The 23,501-nt window shown below is 39.5% G+C and overlaps 1 protein-coding gene across 7 annotated transcripts in view; it reads right to left on the bottom strand.

The window, feature by feature from the left end:
- The window catches only part of LOC129712085 (RNA-binding motif, single-stranded-interacting protein 3), a 1,245,262-nt gene that overhangs the window by 82,560 nt on the left and 1,139,201 nt on the right, over window positions 1–23,501 (bottom strand). For all 7 annotated transcript variants that reach the window (XM_055660289.1, XM_055660298.1, XM_055660306.1 and 4 more), the window contains 3 exons: window positions 20,430–20,476; window positions 17,801–17,897; window positions 12,512–12,562 (listed from right to left, as the gene is read on the bottom strand). In XM_055660289.1, the coding sequence (XP_055516264.1) occupies window positions 12,512–12,562; window positions 17,801–17,897; window positions 20,430–20,476 (195 nt within the window). The remainder of the gene's footprint in view (window positions 1–12,511; window positions 12,563–17,800; window positions 17,898–20,429; window positions 20,477–23,501) is intronic.

A 23,501-nucleotide genomic window follows, 5' to 3' on the forward strand; every position in this document is an offset into this window, starting at 1 on the left:
ATTGGGCTGAGGAATGGTTGATGGACTTTAATACAGTGATGTGTGTTGCATTTTGGGAAGTCTAGCCAGGACTGGAACTACACAGTGAATGGCATGGCTCTGGGAGTGTTGTAGAGCAGAGGGGTCAATGGGTGCAGGTATATAGATACTTGAAAGTGGTGTAACTGTTTATAGGGTGGTTAAGAAGGATTTTGCCACATTGGCCTTCATCAGTCAGAATATTGAGAACAGAAGTTGGGAGGTGATGTTTCAAGACATTGGTGTCACATTTAGAGTATTGTGCTGTTTTGGTCACCCTGTTATAGAAAATATGTTTCTTAAGCAGGGAAGATTTACAAGGATGTTGTCAGGACTTGAGGGCCTGAGCTATAGGGAGAGGTTGGACAGGCTAGAATTTAATTCCTTGGAGTGCAGGAGGCTGAGGGGTGATCGTATAGAGGTGTATAAGATCATGTGGGAAATAGATAGGGTAGATGAACAGAGTCTTTTACTCAGAGTAGGGGAATCAAGAATCATAGGTTTAAGGTGAGAAGAGTAACCTTTGATAGGAACATGAGGGGTCATTTTTTAAAATACAAAATGTGGTCTTTGTATGGAACAAGCTTCCGACTCAAGTAGTTGGGCCAGGTACTATTAAAACGTTTAAAAAACATTTGGACAGGTACAAGGATAGAATAGGTTTAGAGGCATATTAGCCAAACGCAGGTAGGTGGGGCTAGTGTAGATGAAGCATGTTGGTCGGCATAGGCAAGTTGGACCAAAGGGCCTTTTTTCACGTTGTGTGATTCTGACTCCAAAAATTAATTACTCTGGTGTTACACTGAAATGTCAGATAGATTTCTTCAATTCAAGCCTCAATGGATGAGTGTTACCAACTGAATCATAAATAGAATGAACAGTGACAGAATTGCAAAATTATCACGGGACAGAAATAGATCATCAGGCCCATTGAGCCTGGTCTGGCTTGAAAGAAAATAATCTGTGTCTTTTCTGATCTTTCCCTGTAGCTTTGCAAATTACTCTCCCTATTACCCATTCAAATTCCTTTTTGAAAGCTCTAATTGAGGCAAAAGGAAGATATTCAGAAAAGAGTGCAAAGTTTGCTGCATTAGAGAAATAAATAAGATTTAAAGAAGCTTTATTATGTGAAGCAAAAAATGTTTAAAAGATGTATTTTAAATATTAACATAAGAATAAAGGTTTGAGGGTTTAAAGAAGCTAAAGGCAAAATAAATGGACATCTAAAGATTATGATCACCACAGAATGATGGATGCAGTGATGGAGGTAAAATTCCCATTTTATACGGAGGGGTGTTCTGATGTACAGCAAGATACAGTATGTTTTGGTAGGATGAGTTGAATGGCCACCTTCATCTATGCCAAACTACTGAAAGGAACAAAAATGTTGAACACGTTTAGTAAAGACTATGTTGGTTAAATTCAATACCAAAAATAAGATCCTACATTCACTGGATTTCTTAATGGGAAGAGTGAAATATGTCCTTGCACAATCTTGCACAAACTGAGTTTATCACAAGATTTCTTCATTGTTTTTTCTGTTTCGCTCAAACCAACAGATGTTTTTCATCACGCTTCTTAATGAGCTCATATACTGGGCAGAGAACTGTTAGTGCTCTGGTGTACATCCAGAAGTGGAAATAGCTCAATTGTTAACAGTGGCCTTTTCACATTCCTTCCCGGTGACCTCATAGGATTAAAGTGGTAATACCCAAAGTCCATGGCCGGATTTAGATGAAGAGAGGCCCTAAGCTGTTCCACTTGCGAGGCCCCTCCCAATCCCCCACCCCCACGACTAGTGGAAGATGGCCCACTAGATTGACACTGATGAGCAACCGAGCGTGGCCAATGAGATAAGGGGCTGGAAAGCTGCGCTTTGTAATTAATTTATTTATTACCAGTGCCAGTGTTGAGTAATTGGCTTAAAACACTATTATTCTGAAATGGAGGGCAAGAAAAATTACTGAAGGGTTGTTAAGAGACTACAGTGCGTTGTGACAGCATATGTAAGAAAGGCCTATGACAGTGTCAAAAATATTATACACCTTGCAGGGCTCTCACTTAATTTTTATTCTCTCTTGTCAGCCGGACATCCTTGGCAGCTTTTTAGGTTGCCAAATGACAGTTTAGGTGGTCATTTAAGACGGCTTGCATGACGCGTGCGATAATGTGCTCGGACGAAGTGCGTAGTTACCAGTCGGAATAAAGCTCAATGAAGCATTCATATATTATTTCTGCTTCAAATAAAGTCACAAACTAAACATATTCACCAATCAAGACATGATATATACCACAATGACATGCAGCAAAATTATAATACAGTATCTCAACTCTTTTTACATGTTGCAATGAATGCAATTTCTATTATTTATTTCCACTTCCAAACAAAAATGTGGTTGGATTATTCAGTGTATGATCAACCTCGGTGAGACCAGGTGCAGGCTTGGCGATCGCTTCGCACAACACCTCCACTCAGTTAGCAATAACCAACCTGATCTCCCGGTGGCTCAACACTTCAACACCCCTTCCCATTCCGAATCCGACCTTTCTGGCCTGGGCCTCCTCCATGGCCAGAGTGAGGCCCACCGCATATTGGAGGAGCAGCACCTCATATTTGCTTGGGCAGTTTACACCCCAGCGATATGAACATTGGCTTCTCTAATTTCAGGTCGTCCTTGCTTTCTCCCTTCTTCCCCTCCCATTCCCAGCTCTCCCACAGCCTACTGTCTCCGCCTCTTCATTTTTTATACATGATAACTTTGGTTACTAAAAAAATGAAAATATCCATTTTCAGTTTTAAATCTCTAAGTGACGCTATGTCCCCCTTTACAGCTACTGTATGTTTTAATTAAGTTCAAGACTATGGGGCAGTACATTGGCCATAAAGTTGCTGCCTAAATGTGCCAGAGACCCGGAATTGATCCTGAATATGGGTGCTGTCTGTATAGAGTTTGCTCCTTTTCCCTTTATCGTATGGGTTTTCTCCGGGTGCTCTTGTTTCCTTCCACATTCCAAAGGTGTGCAGGAACCTATTTCAGACCCAACCCAAAACGTAATATTTTCCTTTTGTCCAGAGATTCTGTCTGACCTGTTGAGTTACTCCAGCTTTTTGTGTCTATCTTCAGTTTAAACCAGCATCTGCAGTTCCTTCCTACACACACGATACTATACGATAGAACTTTATTAATCCCAGGAGGGAAATTATGTGTGTGTGTGTGTGTGTGTGTGTGTGTGTGTGTGGGTATATATATATATATATACACACACACACACACACATATATATTTATATAGTTATATATTCATATATAAATATACACCGTTCTTCTCGTTTATAACATTGTTTACAGAGTACTATGTTTACATATACTGTTGTGCTGCTGCAAGTAAGGATTTCATTGTTCTAACGGACGTGAGAGAATAAAACACTCTTGACTTAATCTGCTAATGCGTGGGATAGAACTAGTGTACGGGTGATCGGTGGTCAGCATGGACTCGATGGGCCGAAGGGCCTGTTTCCACGCTGTATCTTTAAATTAAACTAAAAACATTAAAACCAGAGGGAGTCTAAAGAAGGGTCTTTCCCCAAAAGTCACTCAATTTCTTCTATCCAGAGTTGCAGGCTACTCCATGGAGTTCCCCCGCACAATTAAAGCATGGAATAGTCTTCACCCTACCATAGTTACCTAACCAGACGCAACTAAATTTAAGGTACCTCTTTTTTCCCCCAAGTACCCTTTTTTGCTTAAGTCCAAGTCAAGAGTCAAGAGTTTTATTGTCATGTGTCCCAGATAGGACAATAAAAATCTTGCTTGCTGCAGCACAACAGAATATGTAAACATAATACAGAACAGGAGATAAACGTTCAGTGTGTCAAAATACCATAGACCATATATATACACAATAAATAAACAGATAAAATGCAATAGGCTGTTATTGTTCAGCCCTCCACCATCTTCAGTTTAAATTCAATTTAGAATATTTATGGAGGACCAGGAAACCAGAAGCAAGAGTTACTCCAGGGAGTTACTCCAGATCCAGGGTCAGGGAGTTGGTTTTCAGCGGTCGCAGTGAGGTGGCGACCGGACAGCAATGGCGGCCAGATCCCCCACAATTCAAAGTGAGTGAGAAAGTGCCCAGCGCCGACCAGTTGCCGTGACAGTGCGCATGCGCAGGGCGGCCGATGGTGTGCTGGCCGTGGTTGTGAGCATGTGCAGGGGGGAGGATGTGCTGGCCGTAGCAGTGTGGATGTGCAAGGCGGCCTGCCGTGCCGGCGGATGAGGAGCGAGCGGAGACCCAACGGATCGGACATGGATATGGATGGCAAGCAGAAACGGAGATTGATAGACAGAGAGAGAGAGATAGAGAGTAGGGCACGCCCAGAATTCTGCCTTTGCCAGAGGCCGCCTAGATTTCGAGGCCCTAAGCTTCAGCCTATGAAACCTAGTGGTAAATCCTGCTCTGTGAGGCCCCCCTAGATCTCGAGGCCCTAAGCTTAAGCTTGTCAAGCTTACACGTAAATCCGCCCCTGCCAAAGACAGAAAGTAAACTGAGAGGAAAACTGTTTTGGCAAAACTTTGCATTCATGAATGTATTTAATCAACAGAAGGAATGCATCAAAAAATGCAAACATAGATCCAAAATGTTACAATTTTATTAGGAATGGCTGTTCATTTGGAAATTTGGATCCCAACTCAAAACTGTCCATTATAAAACATGAAACTTATTCAATGCATTTGGCATGTTACTTTCAGACAGAGAAAAATAAGAAATGGAAATAGGATTACACCATATGGCATCTCAGACATTGATTCCATCAAACCTTTTCTAGAATTTCTCTCCCTGTCCCATATCCATTCATCCAATGTGTGAAAAATAATCCATCAATGTCTGTTTGGAATATACACAATGGCTGAACATCCACAATCCTCCAAGATAAATGTTCCCAGAATTTGATGCCTGCTCTGTAAAGGAATCACTCTTGTTTGACCTAAATGGCCGACCTCATATCCTGAAATTATAGTTTCATCTATAAAATTAAACAAGGAGAAAGAGCCTCCAAGCATCTTCACTGCCAGCTCCTTTTTAAAATGTTGTATATTTCCATAAGTTTATCTACCACTATTCCAAAATTCCTAAAATATACATCCATTCTATCCAACTGTAATTTTAATAACAGATAATAAACACTTACCCAAGACTGATGGTAAACAAAAATGCTGGAGAAACTCAGCGGGTGAGGTAGCATCTATGGAGCGAAGGAATAGGTGACATTTCGGGTCGAGATGTTTCATTTCATTTCTTTACCCAAAACATCGCTTATTTCCTTCGCTTCATAGATGCTGCCTCACCCGCTGAGTTTCTCCAGTATTTTTGTCTACCTTCGATTTTTCCAGCATCTGCAGTTCTTTCTTAAACATACCTAGGACAGTTGGTGATTTTATCTTTGCCAAACCCAATGTTGGATAATAGTACAGGTATTGGAAAAATAATATTAGAAGAATAGCTAGGAAGGATTGGTCTATTTTTTCATTGAGTTGTCACATAGTTGTGATGTAATGTACTTAAGTGTGATTTCTGTCATGTATCATAGGTATGTAAATGACAAAAAGGTTTTGACTAATGATGAAACAAATATGGTTCAATATACACATTATTTTATGAATGTTTTTAGCTAGAAGTACATAGTAATGCAAAAAATTGTGATGAATTGCATCAAACAATAATGTTGCTGACAGGTAATGGTGTTAGTTTAAGATTTTTCATGTGTACTAAGCAACAGTGAGAAACTTTGTTTTGCAAGGTACTCTTGCAAATCATACGATATGTGAGCACAGTGTCACTGTTTCAGGATTCGCATCTCCTAGATCTGTTTAAAAAAACTGTTTAAACTGTGTTTTATACAAGGGAAGTATAACCTTGAAATTATTTGGTATATAAAAAAACAGATGTTAATAAAAGGGCTCCGGGCTTTATATTTTGTACTTCGAAAGCCAAGACACAGTGTGCAGTAGAATAGGCTTTACACATGCAAATATGTACAAAGGCCTCTCTTTGTTAACAGGCACATTTTGGAGAATTACAATTCAAGAGGTTGCTTATTGGATAGTGGAACTGTGGCTCTATCCAGAACACCATTTGCTGGGGAAACCACTGTTTGTCTCTCTTTGACAACAGCTCAGGTTGGCATTGAGCATTTTAAATAATACTAAATTACACCTAGCCTCGTTTGTTCCAGGGATAAAAGTCCCAGCCTATCTAGACTATCCTTATACTTCAAGTCCTTCATGCCTGGCAACACCCTTGTGAATCTTTTTGGCATCCTTTTTGAACTTAATCACATCCTTCCTCTAGCATGTCGTCCAGTACGACACACAATACTCCAAATGCACTCACCAATGTCTAATACACCTGCAACATGACATCCCAACTCTTGCAATCGAAGCTTCGACTAATGAAAACAAACAAGCCATGTGCCTCCTTCCCCACCCTATCTGCCAATGTTGCCCCTTTCAGGAAACTATGTACTTGCACCTCAAAGCTCTCTGTTCAACAAGGATTGCAACCTGACATGTTGTCTGTCCATTTATTTCCTCAGATGCTGCCTGATCCACTGAGCTCCTCCATCAGTCGGTTTCTTTCTCATTCTTCATCAACCAGGGTTCCCTAATCCTGCCAATCTTACCCTTCATTCTAATAGGAATGTGTTGGCCCTGAACTCTCCCTATCGTACTTTTAAAAGTTTCCTACTTTAAAACAAACAAAATTATGGTCACTGGTTCAAAAATGCTTTGCCATGGACACGTCAGCAACTTGCTCAGCCTCATTTCCTAAGAGGAGGTCGATTGTTGATCCTTCTCCAGTAGGGCTGTCTACACATTTGTTGACAAAATCCACCTGCCTAAACTCAGATTGCAATTCAACCCTCAGAAGTAACACAACTGGTATTTTTCAAAATTCTTCTCCCATGCAGCAAAATTTCTATGCCTTTCATTTCAATGACAAGTATTAAAGTGAATGTTACATCTGCTCACCATATTTTCAAACATGTGAATATACTCCAAATTATCTGGTCCCACCGCACTCTTTGCCTTCTGCCATTCAGCCAATCTTCTATCCATGCTGGTATCTTCCCTCTAATACAATAGGCTCTCATCTTGTTTAGCAGCCTCATGTGCGGCACTTAATAAAATACCTTCTAAAATCCAAATAAACAACATCCATTGTTTCTCCTTTGTCCAACCTGCTATTTATTTCCTCATTCGCCCCTTAGAATCTTTCTTCCTCTTTGGAATGTTCCTGTCTTTTCTGAATTACTCACAGAAACTGCAACACATCTAATTTCATCTTCTCCCTCACAAACTGCAGGTTCAATGTTATCATATTATGATCACTACCACCTAGGCATTCCTTTACTTTACACTCCTTAATCAAATCCTGTTCTCTGTACAACACCAAATCCAGAATTGCATATTCCCTAGTAGGCTTGGCCACAAGCTGCTCTAAGAAGCCATCCTGTGGGCACTACAAATTCCTTCTCTTGGATGCAGTACCAACCTCATTTTCCCACTATCTACATATTGATATCCCACATGGCCACTAAGACATTAAATGAATGAATAAGTTTATTGGCCAAATATTCACATACAAGCCTTTATTACATGCTGATTGTATCAGCCAATGTAATTTGTACCCTACAGCCTGGTTACTGTTTGGTGGCCTGTATATAACTCCTTGTATCTGAATAAAAGAGCTTGGGGGTTAATCCAAAAACTGTATACAATTATGTTTATGGCTGCAATCTGGTGTTATATGTTATCTAGTCACAAAATAACAGGAAACATGAGCTATACTGGAGATGATGAAGAGATTTAGAAGAACGTTATCAGACATGGACAAAAGTAGCTGCAAGGAAAGTTTGGATCAGCTATGGATGTTTAATTTGGAACAGTTGAGGTTGAGGGGAGACTGAGTTGAGGTGTATACAGAGCCAGATGGGCCTGGAGTAAAAAGGGATCTATTTTCAAGGCAGAATGGTCTAAAACTAGAGGATTTGAAGTAATTGCTAAAATGATGGGAAAGGAGATGGCAAATAATGTTTATCATCATTGAAAGAATGACAGGGGCAAAAACATCACATTTAAAAAGTGCTTAGATGTGTTCTTGGAACCTGTGACCTACAGGTCTGCAGATCTCATCCTGGAAGATGGGATGTAGGTAGAATTGTTGAATGTTGATCTATGATAACAGAGCAGGCTTTGTTCGAGAGAAGGTATCGAGCAGAAAAACAGATCAAAGAGCAGACTTTTTGTGATACTAATTGTTTCTGATAGTTCCAATATTCTTTTTTTTTGCCAACTTATTCTGATGTGATTCTGTTACAGCTGGCCTAATTTCATTTAGCTCACTTTAACACTTCAATCCAGAGAATACTTTCATAAGCAGACCATTTACTGGATTATTCTGGATTAATTAAAGCCAGCCCATGGTACGTGTACTCTTTGCAGTTGCAGCACTGGGAATTGCAGACTCCATGGCTAAGTATGAAGGAGTGACCATAAATTGGGCACAATCTGGATATTACATATCTTTATATTCTTGCAGACAGCCACTGTAAACAATATTTATGCAATGCTTTTAAGATAATAGAACATCCCATGCTAACTTTTCGGAGGGTTATCAATAAAATCTGATGCCATGCTAAGTAAAATGATTAAGGAAAGGTTTCTGCCAGCTTGGTCAAACAGGCAGGTTTCAAATAAATTTTCAGTAAAGAGAGTGGAAAAGAGAGGGAGATTTAGAGAGGGAATTCAATTAGCCTACCGCACAAAGCTGCTTCAGTATGTGCATGGTGACTTTGCTGTTAATTCTCCGCCTTTATGTTCATCATATTTAACATAATTTATCACCACGCACAGAGAAAGGGACTGGGTCATTGCATAACAATCTGTTTCCTGCAGGACCACCTCACACTCTCTGAACCAGTCTCGGAAACTCCACCATCGTTCTGGAATCTGACTGCTTTCCAGGATTGGTCTACTGCAGCAGGATCTCCACAAAGTTGTTGGGCTCATGGGGACAAGCATGGGAAGTAATTGCTGCTTCTGGTTCGCCCACTAAGCATATATGATGAAGGTAAGAATTGGAATCCCTCCTCCAGTTCACATCTGTGAAGACATACCCTACTTGAAATAATTCTCTAACTTGACTATTTGAGTACCAAAATGGCCCAGTATATTCTGATGAGCAGTACTGGAAACTGGCAGTACTAAATTAAACATTGCTGCATTATTAGCACACAATGGCTATGTCTACCATTCTTCCCAGTTGGAAGATACCAACAGCATAAAAAAACACTGTGTTATGCAAGAGCAGGCACCATATCCTGTTATTGTTATTAAGCAGTTCCATTAGATTCAGTATTTTACCTTTTCAAACCTTAATTAACAAAGTGTGTGAAAGTGAATTGAAAGAAAGAATTGGCAGTAACACTTCCTCCTTGATATCCGTCAGCACAGGAGCACCTCAAGGTTGAGCGCTCAGCCCCCTGCTCTACTTACTCCATACTCATGACTGTGCATGACTGTGCAGCCAGACACAATTCCAACTACATCTTTAAATTCACCAATGACACCTCCGTTGATGGACGAATTATAGATGACAATGAGCCAGAGAATAGGAGAGAGATTGATTGACTGACCAACATCAATAAAATCAAGGAACTGATTGTGGACTATGAAAGAGGAAGGTCAAGGATCCACAAACCTGATTCCCTGGGTGCACATATCTCTGAACATCTGTCCTGGACCCAGCACATTAATGCACTCATATAAAAATCCTATCAATTCCTCTACTTTCTTCGAAAATTGAGGAGATTCAGTATGTCAATGGATACTCTCTCAAACTTCTACAGGTGTACAGTAGAGAGCATATTGCCTGATTGCATCACAGCCAACTCGAACGACCAGGAGATTGCAAAAATTGATGATCACGCCCAGTCCATCATGGGGTCTACAGGATTCACTGCCTCAAAAAGGCAGCCAGCATCATCAGAGATGCACACCACCATGGCCATGCTCTCATTTCATTAAAGTATAATAGGAACCTGAAAACTGTTAATGTCCAGGTTCAGGAGCAGCTTCTTCCCTACAACCATCAGGCTATTAAGAACTACAACTTCCAAAATGAGCTCCAAACTACATAGACTTGGGGGTAATATTTGTTGTCTCTGCACTAATATAATTTGATTTATATACATATATACTGAACTTTTTGTTGTTATTTATTATGGTGTCTCTGTAGTACTCCAGTGCCCTCCATAATTTTTGGGTCAAAGATCCATCATTTATTTATTTGCCTCTGTACTCCACAATTTGAGATATTTAATAGAAAAAAAAAATCACATGTGGTTAAAGTGCACATTGTCAGGTTTTAATAAAAGCCATTTTTCATACATTTTGGTTTCACCATGTAGAAATTACAGCAGTGTTTATACATAGTCCCCCCATTTCAGGGCACCATAATGTTTGGGACAGAGCAATGTCATGTAAATGAAAGTAGTCATGTTTAGTATTTTGTTGCATATCCTTTGCATGCAATGACTGCTTGAAATCTGCGATTCATGGACATCATCAGTTGTTGGGTGTCTTCTCTGGTGATGCTATGCATAATATGGTATTGCAGCCATATTTAGCTTATGCTTGTTTTGGGGGCTAGCCCTCTTCAGTTTTCTCCTCAGCATATAAAAGGCATGCTCAATTGGATTCAGATCGGGTGATTGACTTGGCCACTCAAGAATTGACCATTGTTTAGCTTTGAAAAACTCCTTTTTTGCTTTAGCAGTATGTTTGGGATCATTGTCTTGCTGTAGAATGAATGGCCTTTGAGGCATTTGGTTGAACTTGAGCAGATAGGATGTGTCTATACACTTCAGAATTCATTATGCTACTGCCATCAACATTTGTATCATCAATGAAGATAAGTGAGCCAGTACCTTCAGCAGCCATACATGCACAGGCCATAACACCTCCACCACCGTGTTTCACAGATGAGGTGGTATGCTTTGGATCTTGGGCAGTTCCTTCTCTCCTCCATGCTTTGCTCTTGCCATCATTTTGATATGTTAATCTTCATCTCATCTGTCCACAAGACCTTTTTCCAGAACTGTGGTTGCTCTTGTAAGTACTTGTTGGCAAACTGTAACCTGGCCATCCTATTTTTGCGGCTAATCAGTGGTTTGCATCTCGCAGTGTAACCTCTGTATTTCTGTTCAGGAAGTCTTCTGCGGACAGTGGTCATTGACAAATCCACACCCGACTCCTGAAGAGTGTTTCTGATCTGTCGGACAGGTCTTTGGTGATTTTTCTTTATTATAGAGAGAATTATTCTGTCATCAGCTGTGGAGGTCTTCCTTGGCCTGCCAGTCCCTTTGTGATTAGTAAGCTCACCAGTGCTCCCTTTCTTCTTAATGATGTTCCAAACAGTTGATTTTGGGAAGCCTAATGTTTTATTGATGTTTCTCAGTCTCATAATGGCTTATTTGACTTTCATTGGCACAACTTTGGACCTCATGTTGATAAACAGCACTACACGTTTCCAAAGGTGATGGAAAGACTGGAGGAAAGATGAGGTGCTGAGAGCTCTCTTATACCTGCATTAAGGAGGCAATTAAACACACCTGAGCAATTACAAATGCCTGTGAAGCCATATGTCCCAAACATTATGGTGCCCTGAAATGGGGGGACTATGTATAAACACTGCTGTAATTTCTACATGGTGAAACCAAAATGTATAAAAATGGCCTTTATTAAAATCTGACAATGTGCACTTTAACCACATATGATTTGTTATATTACAAATCTCAAATTGTGGAGTACAGAGGCAAATAAATAAATGATGGGTCTTTGTCCCAAACATTATGGAGGGCACTGTATGTTTACATATCTGTTGTTTTGCTGCAAGGAAGAATTTCATTGTTCATTTTTGTGACATATGACATGAAACACTTTGACTCGAATTGTGACTCTGAATTATACAACCACTCTGGCTGGTAATAATACTGTCATTTCTGACTCTCCACATCAGTGCTGTTAAATATCCATTTCAATACTAGTTCTGAATTCATATAAATTACTCAATCTATCGTGACATTTCAAAATAAGGTTTTCACAAACTACAATCAGCAAAGGCCAGCAAATAAAAAAGGATGTGCAAAATTGAAGAACATTGCATAGTTCCCCTTAATTCAATCACTTGCTTTCACAATTGATGTTAATCTTCATCCCTGCTAATGTTGGAAGATGGATGGGTCATTGAAAAACAGAATGACACATATAAAAATACCAGGTAACAACTTCTAAATTCATGATATGCAACTTATGACATAGGCACTTCCTAGGCATTCAGTGGCTATGGGAACCATGCATAATATTTGAAGGCCTTTTGGTATAATTCAAAGAATATAGCAAAGTTATAGAAGATTTAGCATAACTTACTGTAGGTTGCATAACATATGGTTGATGAGGCATCCACGATGTACTCTGGACCTGTGTGGGAAATATACCGAATTAGCAAAAGATATTGGAATGAAACTACTGCAAGAAAAAGTGCATAAAAAGTAATATTCATTAGATTAGCATACAGGATTGTCCAAGCTTATTCAGCAGCTCAAAAATCTAGAGTTTGAAAAGTTGGAGAATTTTGGAAATGTACATATAAATTGGGATAATTTTCTTATTAACAGGTTAACTACGTGACGTGCTTTCTTTATATTGCAGATTAGCATCAAGAGAAATCCCAATAATCCTCCAAAAGGGCCGTACGATTGTGGGAAATGGTTCCTCCAGGACAGCAATCCGAAAGCTGTTTTTATTATCCTTTACGGTCACAGCTAACCTATATTAACTACGTTTCCAATCTAAATGCTAAATAGGAATTATTTGCATTCAGCAGTATCAAATGGTCAGAATCTCTACATTCCTTCCTGCATCAAGAAACAGATAGGGAAGCTAAGTTCATTTCACTCCTGAAGAGAAGTTCTTTGCATACATCTGGGTCCAAGACCCAAGGGTGAACCAATAGGAAAATGTACATTGAAGATGAACAAACATAACTTAAAACAATCAGTCTGACCTCAGGTGTTAACCTATTTTAATCACTTAAAATGGATGGTTATATCAGATGTTTAATTTGAACCATATAAAACAGGTTAACACCTGACGTTGCCAACAGATCAGTGCAACAAAGAGGGGATATGATTTTTCAAGGCTCTGAAGAAATAGAAATTAAAATAATGGCTCAAACGTGGACAATGCTGGGGTCAACATTTAAGAATGTAATTCAATGCGAGGAGAGCATTGTTCATTTTGACTTGGTGTTATTCAGATCATGGACACACAAGGACATTATAGGTTTGCAGGAGACATGACAGCATGCAAGGAAGAAGATTTATAAAAGTAGATTTCTGAATTGTATCGTAACATTGAAATAATCAGCTTCAAAATGTGTCTGTGAAGTTACCTTATATATTAATAAATGTGGTAGAAAAGGCAAATGTGGGAAATTAGTTTAAACTAAATTGCAGGTGTTGTATGAGATAAAATTCATTCTGGTAAATTACAATTTTTGAGTGGCTGAAGAATAATCTCTACAGTGGAATCGACATGCGGATAGAAATATAGAGGCATCATCTCTGGAATCACTAAGACACAATTAAGGTATTAGTTTCATTGAATCTTTTGTGTTTTTGAACCAATCAATTAGCCTGCAGATGCTGCAGTTTTGAAATAAGAGTCCAGCCTTTTAAAACTGAGATAAGTAGAACGTTTTTCTCAGGGTTAATGAATCTGTTGAATTTGTGCCCCGAAGGGTGGTGGAGGTTATATTAAGATGCTTTCTAATTTAGAGTTTTACCCATAAGCAAAAACCTTAACAAAACATCTTGTTAAAAGCATACTTTCCACCAGAAGCTTTGATGTTTCTTCGGAAAGATCATAAACCTGAAAATATAAGTGTTCCTCCCTCAGCAGACACTGCCTGACCTGCTGAAATATTTTGCATGCTCCCTCTTTATTGCTCATTACTCTTGTGAGCCACCAGGAATCTGTAAATTGGTCTCATTAGCTATGTGAACAGATACAATGGTGTTACCCAGGTACTTCCCCCTGCAACCGCAGGAGTTTCCTCACATCCATTCAAGGACACCTACAGCCCTTCCAGGTGAGACAGAGGTTTACATGCACATGTATCCTCCAAGCTTATTTACTGCATTTGATGTGGCCTCTTGTACATCGATGACCAAGTGAAGACTACCAACTGTTTCGCTGAACACTTGTGCTTGGTCTACCAAGGCCTACTTGATCTACCGGTTGCTAACTATTTTAACTCCCCTTCCCATACCGACCTTTCTGTCCTGCACCTCCTCCATTGCCAGTATAAGACCATGCACAATCTGGAGGAACAACACTTCATATTCCGCTTGAGTAGTTTGCAATCCAATGGAATGAATATTGAATTATCCAATATTAACAAACCAACAATTACCTTTTCCCCTCCCCCTGTCCCCTTCCTCCTATATCCCTTCCTCAGGCATGACATTTTGCCCCTCTTCTCCCCGTATCTCATTGCCTTTTGGCTTCTTCCTCTCTCTGATCTTTGTCTACCCATCTATCAATCAAACCGCTGCCTCTCCTGTCCCCACTTCTCTTCCACCTGCTACCCCCTACAACAATCAACCTGAAGAAGGGTCCTGACCTAAAACGTCACCTATCCAGGTTCTCCAGAGATTATGCCTGACGCACTGAGTTTGGAGTTTAGTTTAGAGATACAGCAAGGAAACAAGCCCTTTGCCCACCAAGTCCATGCTGATTCACACTAGTTCTGTGTTAATCCTACTTACTCATCCACTCCGAACATATTAGGGGCAATTTTACAGAGGCCAATTAACCTAAACCTGCACGTCTTTGGGATGTGGGAGAAAATTGAAATCCCCGGAGGAAACTCATGCGGTCACGGGGAGCACTTGATTGTTTTTGTAAACCAGCATCCACAGTGCTTTGTGTCTCCAATTGTATTATGTTAATTTATACATTGACTTCTCCATTATGAGCTTATCTAGGTAATTTCCTATTCTCCATTATGCAGGATCTCCTCTTATTTAATATATTTAATTAGGAGCCTATGAATATCAAATCTTATCAATTAATGGGGGGAGAAACCAATTAAAGTTTACTTTTTAATTTTGGCTATGAGTCAAAATATCCAATTTCAAAAATTAACAGCAGTTAGTGTACAAATAATTGTTATTCATCTGATACTCTTGCTGTGCTGTTTTGATTTGATAAGGTGAAATGAAGAATTCTTACAATTAAATCCCTTACAATAATTTATGGTTTAAAACTTGATTCACTGGCCTCATCTTTCCATTGTTGAGGCATCCTTCCTACAACAGCATGTTGGAGTTCATCTTTGTCCACTTTCATCGTTATTACAATTGTCCTTATTGTGCAAAATTGAATGATGTGTCTAAGTTAATTATCTGTGCTGACTTGCATGTTCCATTACGCTTTCAAATAATTATACAAAAAATTAATTTGCATAATGATATTGAGGATACATGTACTGCACAATGATAAAACTAAACACCGAGGAGTGAATATGTGTTTAACCAATATCAGAATCCAATTTTTGCAGAGGATTGGTGCAAACCCAGAGAATGTTGGAACAATGCTGCAATCATTCTGAGTCCATGGTTCTCACATCAGGACTTTGAAGTTATGTGAGAGATTGAAATACCTTCTCCGATATTGCAGGATGTATCTTTTATTGTTGTCTTTAACCAATTATTACGTTGAAATTTCAGCATCCAGTAAGGTTGAGCTCCTATCAATGCAGTCTGTGAATTGTAAGTAAAGGGCCTGTCCCACTTGGCCGTCATTTATGCGACAGGCCGATAGTGACGCATCACCATGCGTCCGCACAGCCGTCTGGAGTGCGTGACGTCATTTGAATACCCAGTTTATGATATTTACCCAGTTTTGGATATTTATGGTGATTTTCTAAAATGTTCCAGTTTCCAGTGGTGCTAGCAATTGGAAAAAACTGCAGATGTAATGACCCTATTCAAAAAAAGTGAATGAAAAGTAGCAAGCAGACCAAATTAATCTGTGGGAAGGAACTGCAGATGCTGGTTTAAATTGAACATAGACACAAAATGCAGGAGTAACTCAGCGGGACCGGCAGCATTTCTGGAGAGAAGAAATGGGATGATGTTTCAGTCTGAAGAAGGGTCTTGATCCGAAACTTCACCCATTCGACCCGAAACGTCACCCAGTCCCACTTGTCTGTCATTCACGCGACAGGCCGGTGGCGCGCAAAAATTTAGTGCAGCACAAAATACTAGCGCGATACTGCGCGCAAAGCCACACTCCCCACGCCACTCCATGCGCCCGTCCTGCTCTATCCATACGCTACCCACACGCTACCAGGTCACGTAAATTGCGCGCAAATGACGGCCAAGTGGGACAGGCCCGTAAATTGCTGTATCCCATTATGTGTTACAATGGACACATTAGCAGAAGAAAGCCAGGCCCGCATTCTGATGTATCTCAGCATATTGACCCAGTCGGTAATTCCTGAAATAAATTGGGCACTGTAAATGAACTGAGTTTTATTCATTTCCGATTTTAGTACGTTTCTGGGTGAACTATCAAAATAAGCAACTTATTAAGGTATTTTTCTCAAAAGTAGAATCTAAGTTCTTTCTCATGACATCAAGAAAATGTACTTGTATGTGTAAAACTAATGCATCTTCTTCCTATTGTTCCACTTATTGTGTTTACTGATGCTGTCAAACATTCAGTTGCATCAGGGATGAACCTACTTATGATCACTCATATCAAAGTCTGGGTAACCAATGTTTCAATGACCCCTACCACCAACAGCTTGGAAGTAAGTGAGGGTGGAATTTCACTTAAAAGATTTGTAAGCTCTGCATTCTAGCACACAACTCAAAAATGGTTGATGATGAATGCAATTAGAAGGAGCTGGAACTTCTACACACAAAAATATTAAATTCTCTAAATTTGCCCCAGCTTGAATGTGCTTCCAGTCTTTTACATTGTTCACAATTTATAGGAGCAGAATTAGGCCTTGCGACCCATCAAGTCTACTCCGTCAATCAATTATGGCTGATCTATCCTTCCCTCTCTACCCCATTCTCCTGCCTTCTCCCCATAACCCCCCAAAACCCTTGCTAGTCAATATTGTACTGGGTGTTTCTACAAATATACAATTTAGAAAAGAAAGCAGAGCTACTCTAATTTTCAACTCGCTACTGAGTTATCAAGGAATGAGTTTTGCATTGTGGAAACTGTAAAAACATGAACAATAATGTTATTGAGGAGAATGTGGGGAGAAATTGTTATTGAACCTACACTTCACAATGGCAACCAGGGCAGGTATCCAGGTGCAGACAAGGAGAGCTCTATTGAGTAAGTTATAACAAAAATAACTTGCAATGTTTCCAAGAGCTGAATAAAACTGACATACTAGGATTGTTCTGAAGTTTATGGATGGCAAGATGACATGCAGCTTGAAAAGGGAACATCTTAAATCTCAACCACATATTCAAATTTCTCCTTGCAGTCCTCATTTCAAGTAGTTAAAACAATCTGTGGGGATTTTGGTTAATTTGCATGCATTAAAAGACTTCTGGAAATCAAAAAAATGATGCAACTTAAAAATGTTTAATGTCTAACAAAATATTGGCACAAGGTTCTTCCTACCTGATATGTTGATACAGGAGAAGCAGCAATGAAAGGTGTGATAGATGTCTGTGCAATCATACGATTTGTTGCAATACTGTATGGTGAGGAATAAAAACTGTGGGAAGCAAACAGAATATTAGTTTTAGAAAATAAATTCCAGGCCAGAACTGAAGCCAACATTTTCCTTTTGACGTACAATCTGCTGAGTTTCTGAATAGTCTGATTTAGAACAAACACATTTATAAGTTACACACATCAAAGGTTGGGCAATTCTGGCTTCTCATTTCTAAAAATGTCATTCAGATATGAAAGTTAATTGTCTGGTTATTGCCAACAAGTGTTCTTTCCAATGTATGTTAATAAATCATGTTACAATATACACATTGGTCATAGAGTTATGGGGTTATATAGCTGGCCCTTTAACCCATCCTGTCCATGTCGACCAAGTTGGCTTTCTGGGTTTGTCCCATTTGCCTACCTTTTGCCCATATACCTCTAAACCCCTCCCATCCCTATATCCATCCAAATGTTTTTGAAATTCATAATTTCAATGCTTTATTTGTGACGGTACGGGCATGAGGGTGTACGGCATCATGATAAAGTTTGATTAGATTTATACATTTTTAATATTACAAAAAGGTTATAAAGGTTTAATGAATAAAATATAATAATTAAATTAGGTTGTCAGCTTATAAGTTGATGATCCACGATGGACATCAACAGCAAGGGACGCTATTCACCTTTTTGTCTACAAAAAATCCATAATTGTATCCGATTCTATAGCTTCCTCTGGCAGTTCACTCCAGACACAGAGCATAAGCTGAGTGAGAAGGTTGCCCCTGAGGTCCCTCTGAAATCTCTCCTCTCTGACCTTAAATCTATGCCTTCTAGTTTTAAAATCTTTTACTCAGGGAAAAAGACTGAGCATTCACTTTATCCATGCCCTTAGTGGTGTTATGTGTGAAATTGCACTTTTATAGATTTTACGTTGGCAATATAATCAAACACATCAGCTCCAAAATTAATAGTCCGCTGGTCAGGAGACACGAGTTCAAATCCCACCATTTGAGGAATTTAAATTTAGTTAATTAATAAACACACAGAGGCAAAAAACTAGCAGAAATAATAATGATCATCAAATAACCAATTATAGTAAAATCCCACCGACTGGTTCCTGAGGAACAGAAATCTAGCCCACAGATGACTCCAGGCCCACATCTTTGAACCTCTCTCTAACTGACCATCAAATCATCGATTTTAATGCTAGGTAGGATGTTAATAATCACATAAACAACATTTCTAGCCACAATTTGAGACCCATGTAAGGATTAAAATGGATTTTTCATGTGTGCCCTCCATTCCCGAAGCAGGAAATAAGCATTTGCAAATCAATCTTTGTATCAATACTTTGTGCATATACATTCATTCTATTAATTTTGATATCACTGAAAACATTCTGGAGTTGCGAACAAACGCAAGAAAACAGATAGGATATATCACTGCAGCTCCACAGTTAAAATGTATAAATTCAATTCCTAAACCAGATGTAGGATGAATAATGCATTGTTCTGAAATCACAATAGACAATAGGTGCAGGCCATTCGGCCCTTCTAGCCAACACCGCCATTCAATGTGATCATCCCCAATCAGTACCCCATTCCTGCCTTCTCCCCACATCCCCTGACTCCGCTATTTTTAAGAGCCCTATTGAGCTCTCTTTTGACAGCATCCAGAGAACCTTCCTCCACCGCCCAGAGAATTCCTCAGACCGTACAGTAAACCACCAATATAGCGGATCATAGGGGAAGGGGAATGGTGTTCGTTATTGCAAATTGCCTGTTATAACCGAAAAGAGATCGAGTGGACAGAGTGATGGGTGGAGAAGGAGGCGGTGCCAGTCGAGGGGGAAGTTGGCAAAGCTACTGCTGGCAGCAAGAAGCAGCAGCAGATGAGAGGGGAGATAGCCCCAGGGTGAGTGAGCATCTCCTGTCAGTGGTTGTGGCCCAAAGAAAGCGCTGTCCCTAGGGCTACAACATGAACCACAACAACAGCTGTGTCACTGGATTGCGGTGCTCGAAACGGCTGGGGAGATGGTGAGAGCCGGGGGTGGTCGGCAGGTCTGTCTACTATATCCAAAATCAGCAAAAAAGAGATCTGTTAAAACAAGGGTTTACTGTACTTAATATGAATTAAAACTTAAATATGTCATTCTACCAACAAAATGTATGAATAGATCATTTTGTATTCAACCACTTGTAAGGGATATTTGTTTCAGAATGGGATGTGCCAATATATGAAATCACTTCAAAATGTGAAGTATTTGTAAAAATGTCAAGATGTAAAGTGTATATTAAACTAAAACATAAATATGACAATAATTGTTTTGGAATTGGAGTCTTTCTTTGTTTGAGAAGGATCCTAGACTTAATAAGAGGCAGCAATATTCATACAACTGCATTATTTGCTGATGTTTGTAAATGTTGTTGATCTAAATGGATGCTGCTGTCTGCATTGTAAATGCTTTAATTGCATTGTATAGCTTTGTGTAACACTAGGATCTGCACTGAGAGAAGAGCCTAAATTTGAAGTCCTTCGAACATGCCAATAATTTAAACTCAAGCAAGCACAATCCCAAAGAAATACTCACCCATTCTGCATTGCAGCAGTGGGATCATAGGTTAAAGCCATTCCAGTCTAAAGAGAATAAACAAATATTTTTAAATTAATTATCAAATTATACATTATCACAAAATAAATATTGTTATTTATTGCAAATCTTTGGTATTGAAATGTATACCCAATTGATGGCACTGAATACAGGTAGAAATTAATATTTGCTCCATTCTCTTCAACAAAACCAATCTAATTTTAGAAATGAATTACAAAGCTCAGCCACAACTACATGTGTTTTTAGTGCAAATGACTGGTAACAACATTTAGTAAGAAATGGCTAATGATTCTATTAATTTAAAGATGTATCAAACCCCCTTTGTTGTGAATTGCCTGTACCAGCTTTTTACACTCAATTTTAAAACAATAGTCCATCGGAAAATACCTGCATGATAAAGAAAATTGACTGAGAAAAAAAACACCTGAAATGTGTATTGTTTCCACTCCAGCATTCAAGTAATACAATAAAGTCTTCCAGCAATATTATGTTGTGTCATGCTGGCAAGTGGGGCTTAAAAGCAACCCCCAATGAAAATGGTGAGAATCAGGATAAGCTCAGTTTGCTGGAGTCAGTCCTGCCACAAAGGGAGTGACATGTGGTTACTGAAGGCTATTAACTTCAACTCTGAGGTATCAGTGCAGGAATTATTTTGCAGTGTCATGGGCCCAACAATACCCTGTTATAAAATCATTATAATTTGCAGCTTTAAAGGAAGCCATCCGGCCCATCATATCCATGCCAGCAAACAACTGGAGAAGGATAACCCCACTTCCCAGCTCTTGGTTAAATGTCCTGCAGGGTATAGCAACAAGTCAAGGGCCTGTCTCACTTGGGCCGTCATTTACGCGACAGGCCGGTAGTGACTGACGCACGATGGTCGCGCTCGTCATCATATGTCCGCACAACCGTCTGAAGCACGTGACGTCATTTAAAGATGGACACAAAATGCATGAGTAACTCAGCGGGACCGGCAGCATCTCTGGAGAGAAGGAATGGATGATGAGTCTTCTTCAGTCTGAAGATGGGTCTCGACCTGAAACGTCACCCATTGCTTCTCTCCAGAAATGCTGCCGGTCCCGCTGAATTACTCCACCATTTTGTGTCTATCTCCAATCGTCTTGGCCACGCTCTGGGAGTAGGAGTGGGGGCGGATCCGGATCCGCAATGGCCGGAGCCCCAGGCCGAGCTCGGCGATCATTTGCCTGCTTCTGCTGCTGTTGGAGGTGAGATGTTGCGCCGCACCAGGGTCTTGGGCCTGTCCCACTTTGGCCGTCAGTTACGCGACAGGCAGGTGGCGCGCGACGATTTGGTGCAGGACGAAGTCCACACTACTCCCCGCCACTCCACACTCCTCTACACCACTCCATGCGCCCGTCCCGCTACCCACACGCTAGCAGGTCACGTTAATGGCGCGTGAATGATGGCCAAGTGGGACAGGCCCTTAAGCCTTGATCAGTGACCTCCCTCTATTATAAATTCAGAAGTGATGTTTGCAACAGCCCAGGCAAACATTTGCAGGTAATGACCACTTCCATCAAAATATAAAACTATCCTTGATATTAAATAGGAACGCCATTGTAATTTTTTTTCAGGAGGAGCAGTTAGAGATAATCACCATTGGGCTGAAAATTAATTGGATCAGCCACGTTGATATATCACAACATCAGTTGCACAAGTTCAAAAGGCTGTTGGTCACCATCTTCTCAAGAGCAATTAGAAAAGAACAATGAATGCTGAGTCTCATTAGTGATGGCAAGGCATCAAGAATAAATAGAATCTGAGAGTAAAATAAATTGTTTGCTCGGCCTAGTTTAATCTTAAAAGTGAAAAGCTGTTAAATTTGTGACTGAATACCATGACATCTGTAAACACACTTTCACCTTGTACTGTCAAAATTAAGTATTTTCTTGGCAGATACTTTGTTGCTGTTGGGTTATTCAAATGCTCTAAAACATATTTTTATTTAAATTGTGAAGTTTCCTTGGGGGGAAAAGGGCATATCATTATACTTGGCTTCACATGGAGGTGAGAGTTTATACACATCCTCTCTGGGGGCATTAAGTATATTTAAGCATAACTAGCTGGTTATGAAACTTAGCTGTAACCGAACAACAGCACAACCCTCATCTGGCCTGGGTGCTAATTTACAACAAAGTGAGCAAAAACACGCTGGAATATTACACATAATAATAAAAATTATTCAGCTAAATAACCAGGAAATTGGGTTTTTTTCTCACTCAGCCATAACTCAGCTCACAGTTGACAGCAACAACAAAAAAAAATGGAAACTGACATTGCACAAGGACATTTTCAGAGCAAGATGATAACTTTTAAACTAAATCTAAACATTAAACCAAAAGTACCTGCGTGTTGATTAAAACTTCCTTCAAAGGATCAAGCAGAATTTGTATAAAACATATTGGATAGAGGAGACCACAATAAGGAGCTTAAAGTATCACAAATCTTATTTAAAAGTATCACTAATGATGAAGTAATCTAATTGTGAAAGTCCACAGAGCACAGTCAATGGTGAAAATGGGATAGGAGGCATTTTAAGGCTTGCACAGAGAAACAGGTTGTCAGACAACCACCATGTATTTCGTTACATTTGGATTAATTTAATTTTATTAATTTTCTTAATATATCAAGCATATTTAATCTGAACTAGAATGACGTACCCCTACATAATACTGAGCACATAACACATTTATTATTTCCCCAATTCATTTATGCATGCCATGGATTTGTATAATTGTATTGTATTGAAATGTATTGCAGCCTGAACTCCTTTCACAAAACATCAGATGATGGACAGATCAACATAAAACCTTCACATCTACACAAATGATTCATTCAAATTCTTCACACCTCCAATTTCATTATTGGCAGGATAAAATTCTGAAATGTTATATTTATCTGAGGTATGGGGGCACTTTCACCCCACAGGCTACAGTAATCCAAGAAAGTGGTCTGACCAATACCTCTTCAAGTGTACAGTTGGGAAAACAATTATAGCCTTGCCCATGATGTAAAATGTTATGAAAAAAT

The sequence above is a fragment of the Leucoraja erinacea genome, chromosome 2 (genome assembly GCF_028641065.1).
Source record: "Leucoraja erinacea ecotype New England chromosome 2, Leri_hhj_1, whole genome shotgun sequence".
NCBI classification, from domain to species: domain Eukaryota; kingdom Metazoa; phylum Chordata; class Chondrichthyes; order Rajiformes; family Rajidae; genus Leucoraja; species Leucoraja erinaceus.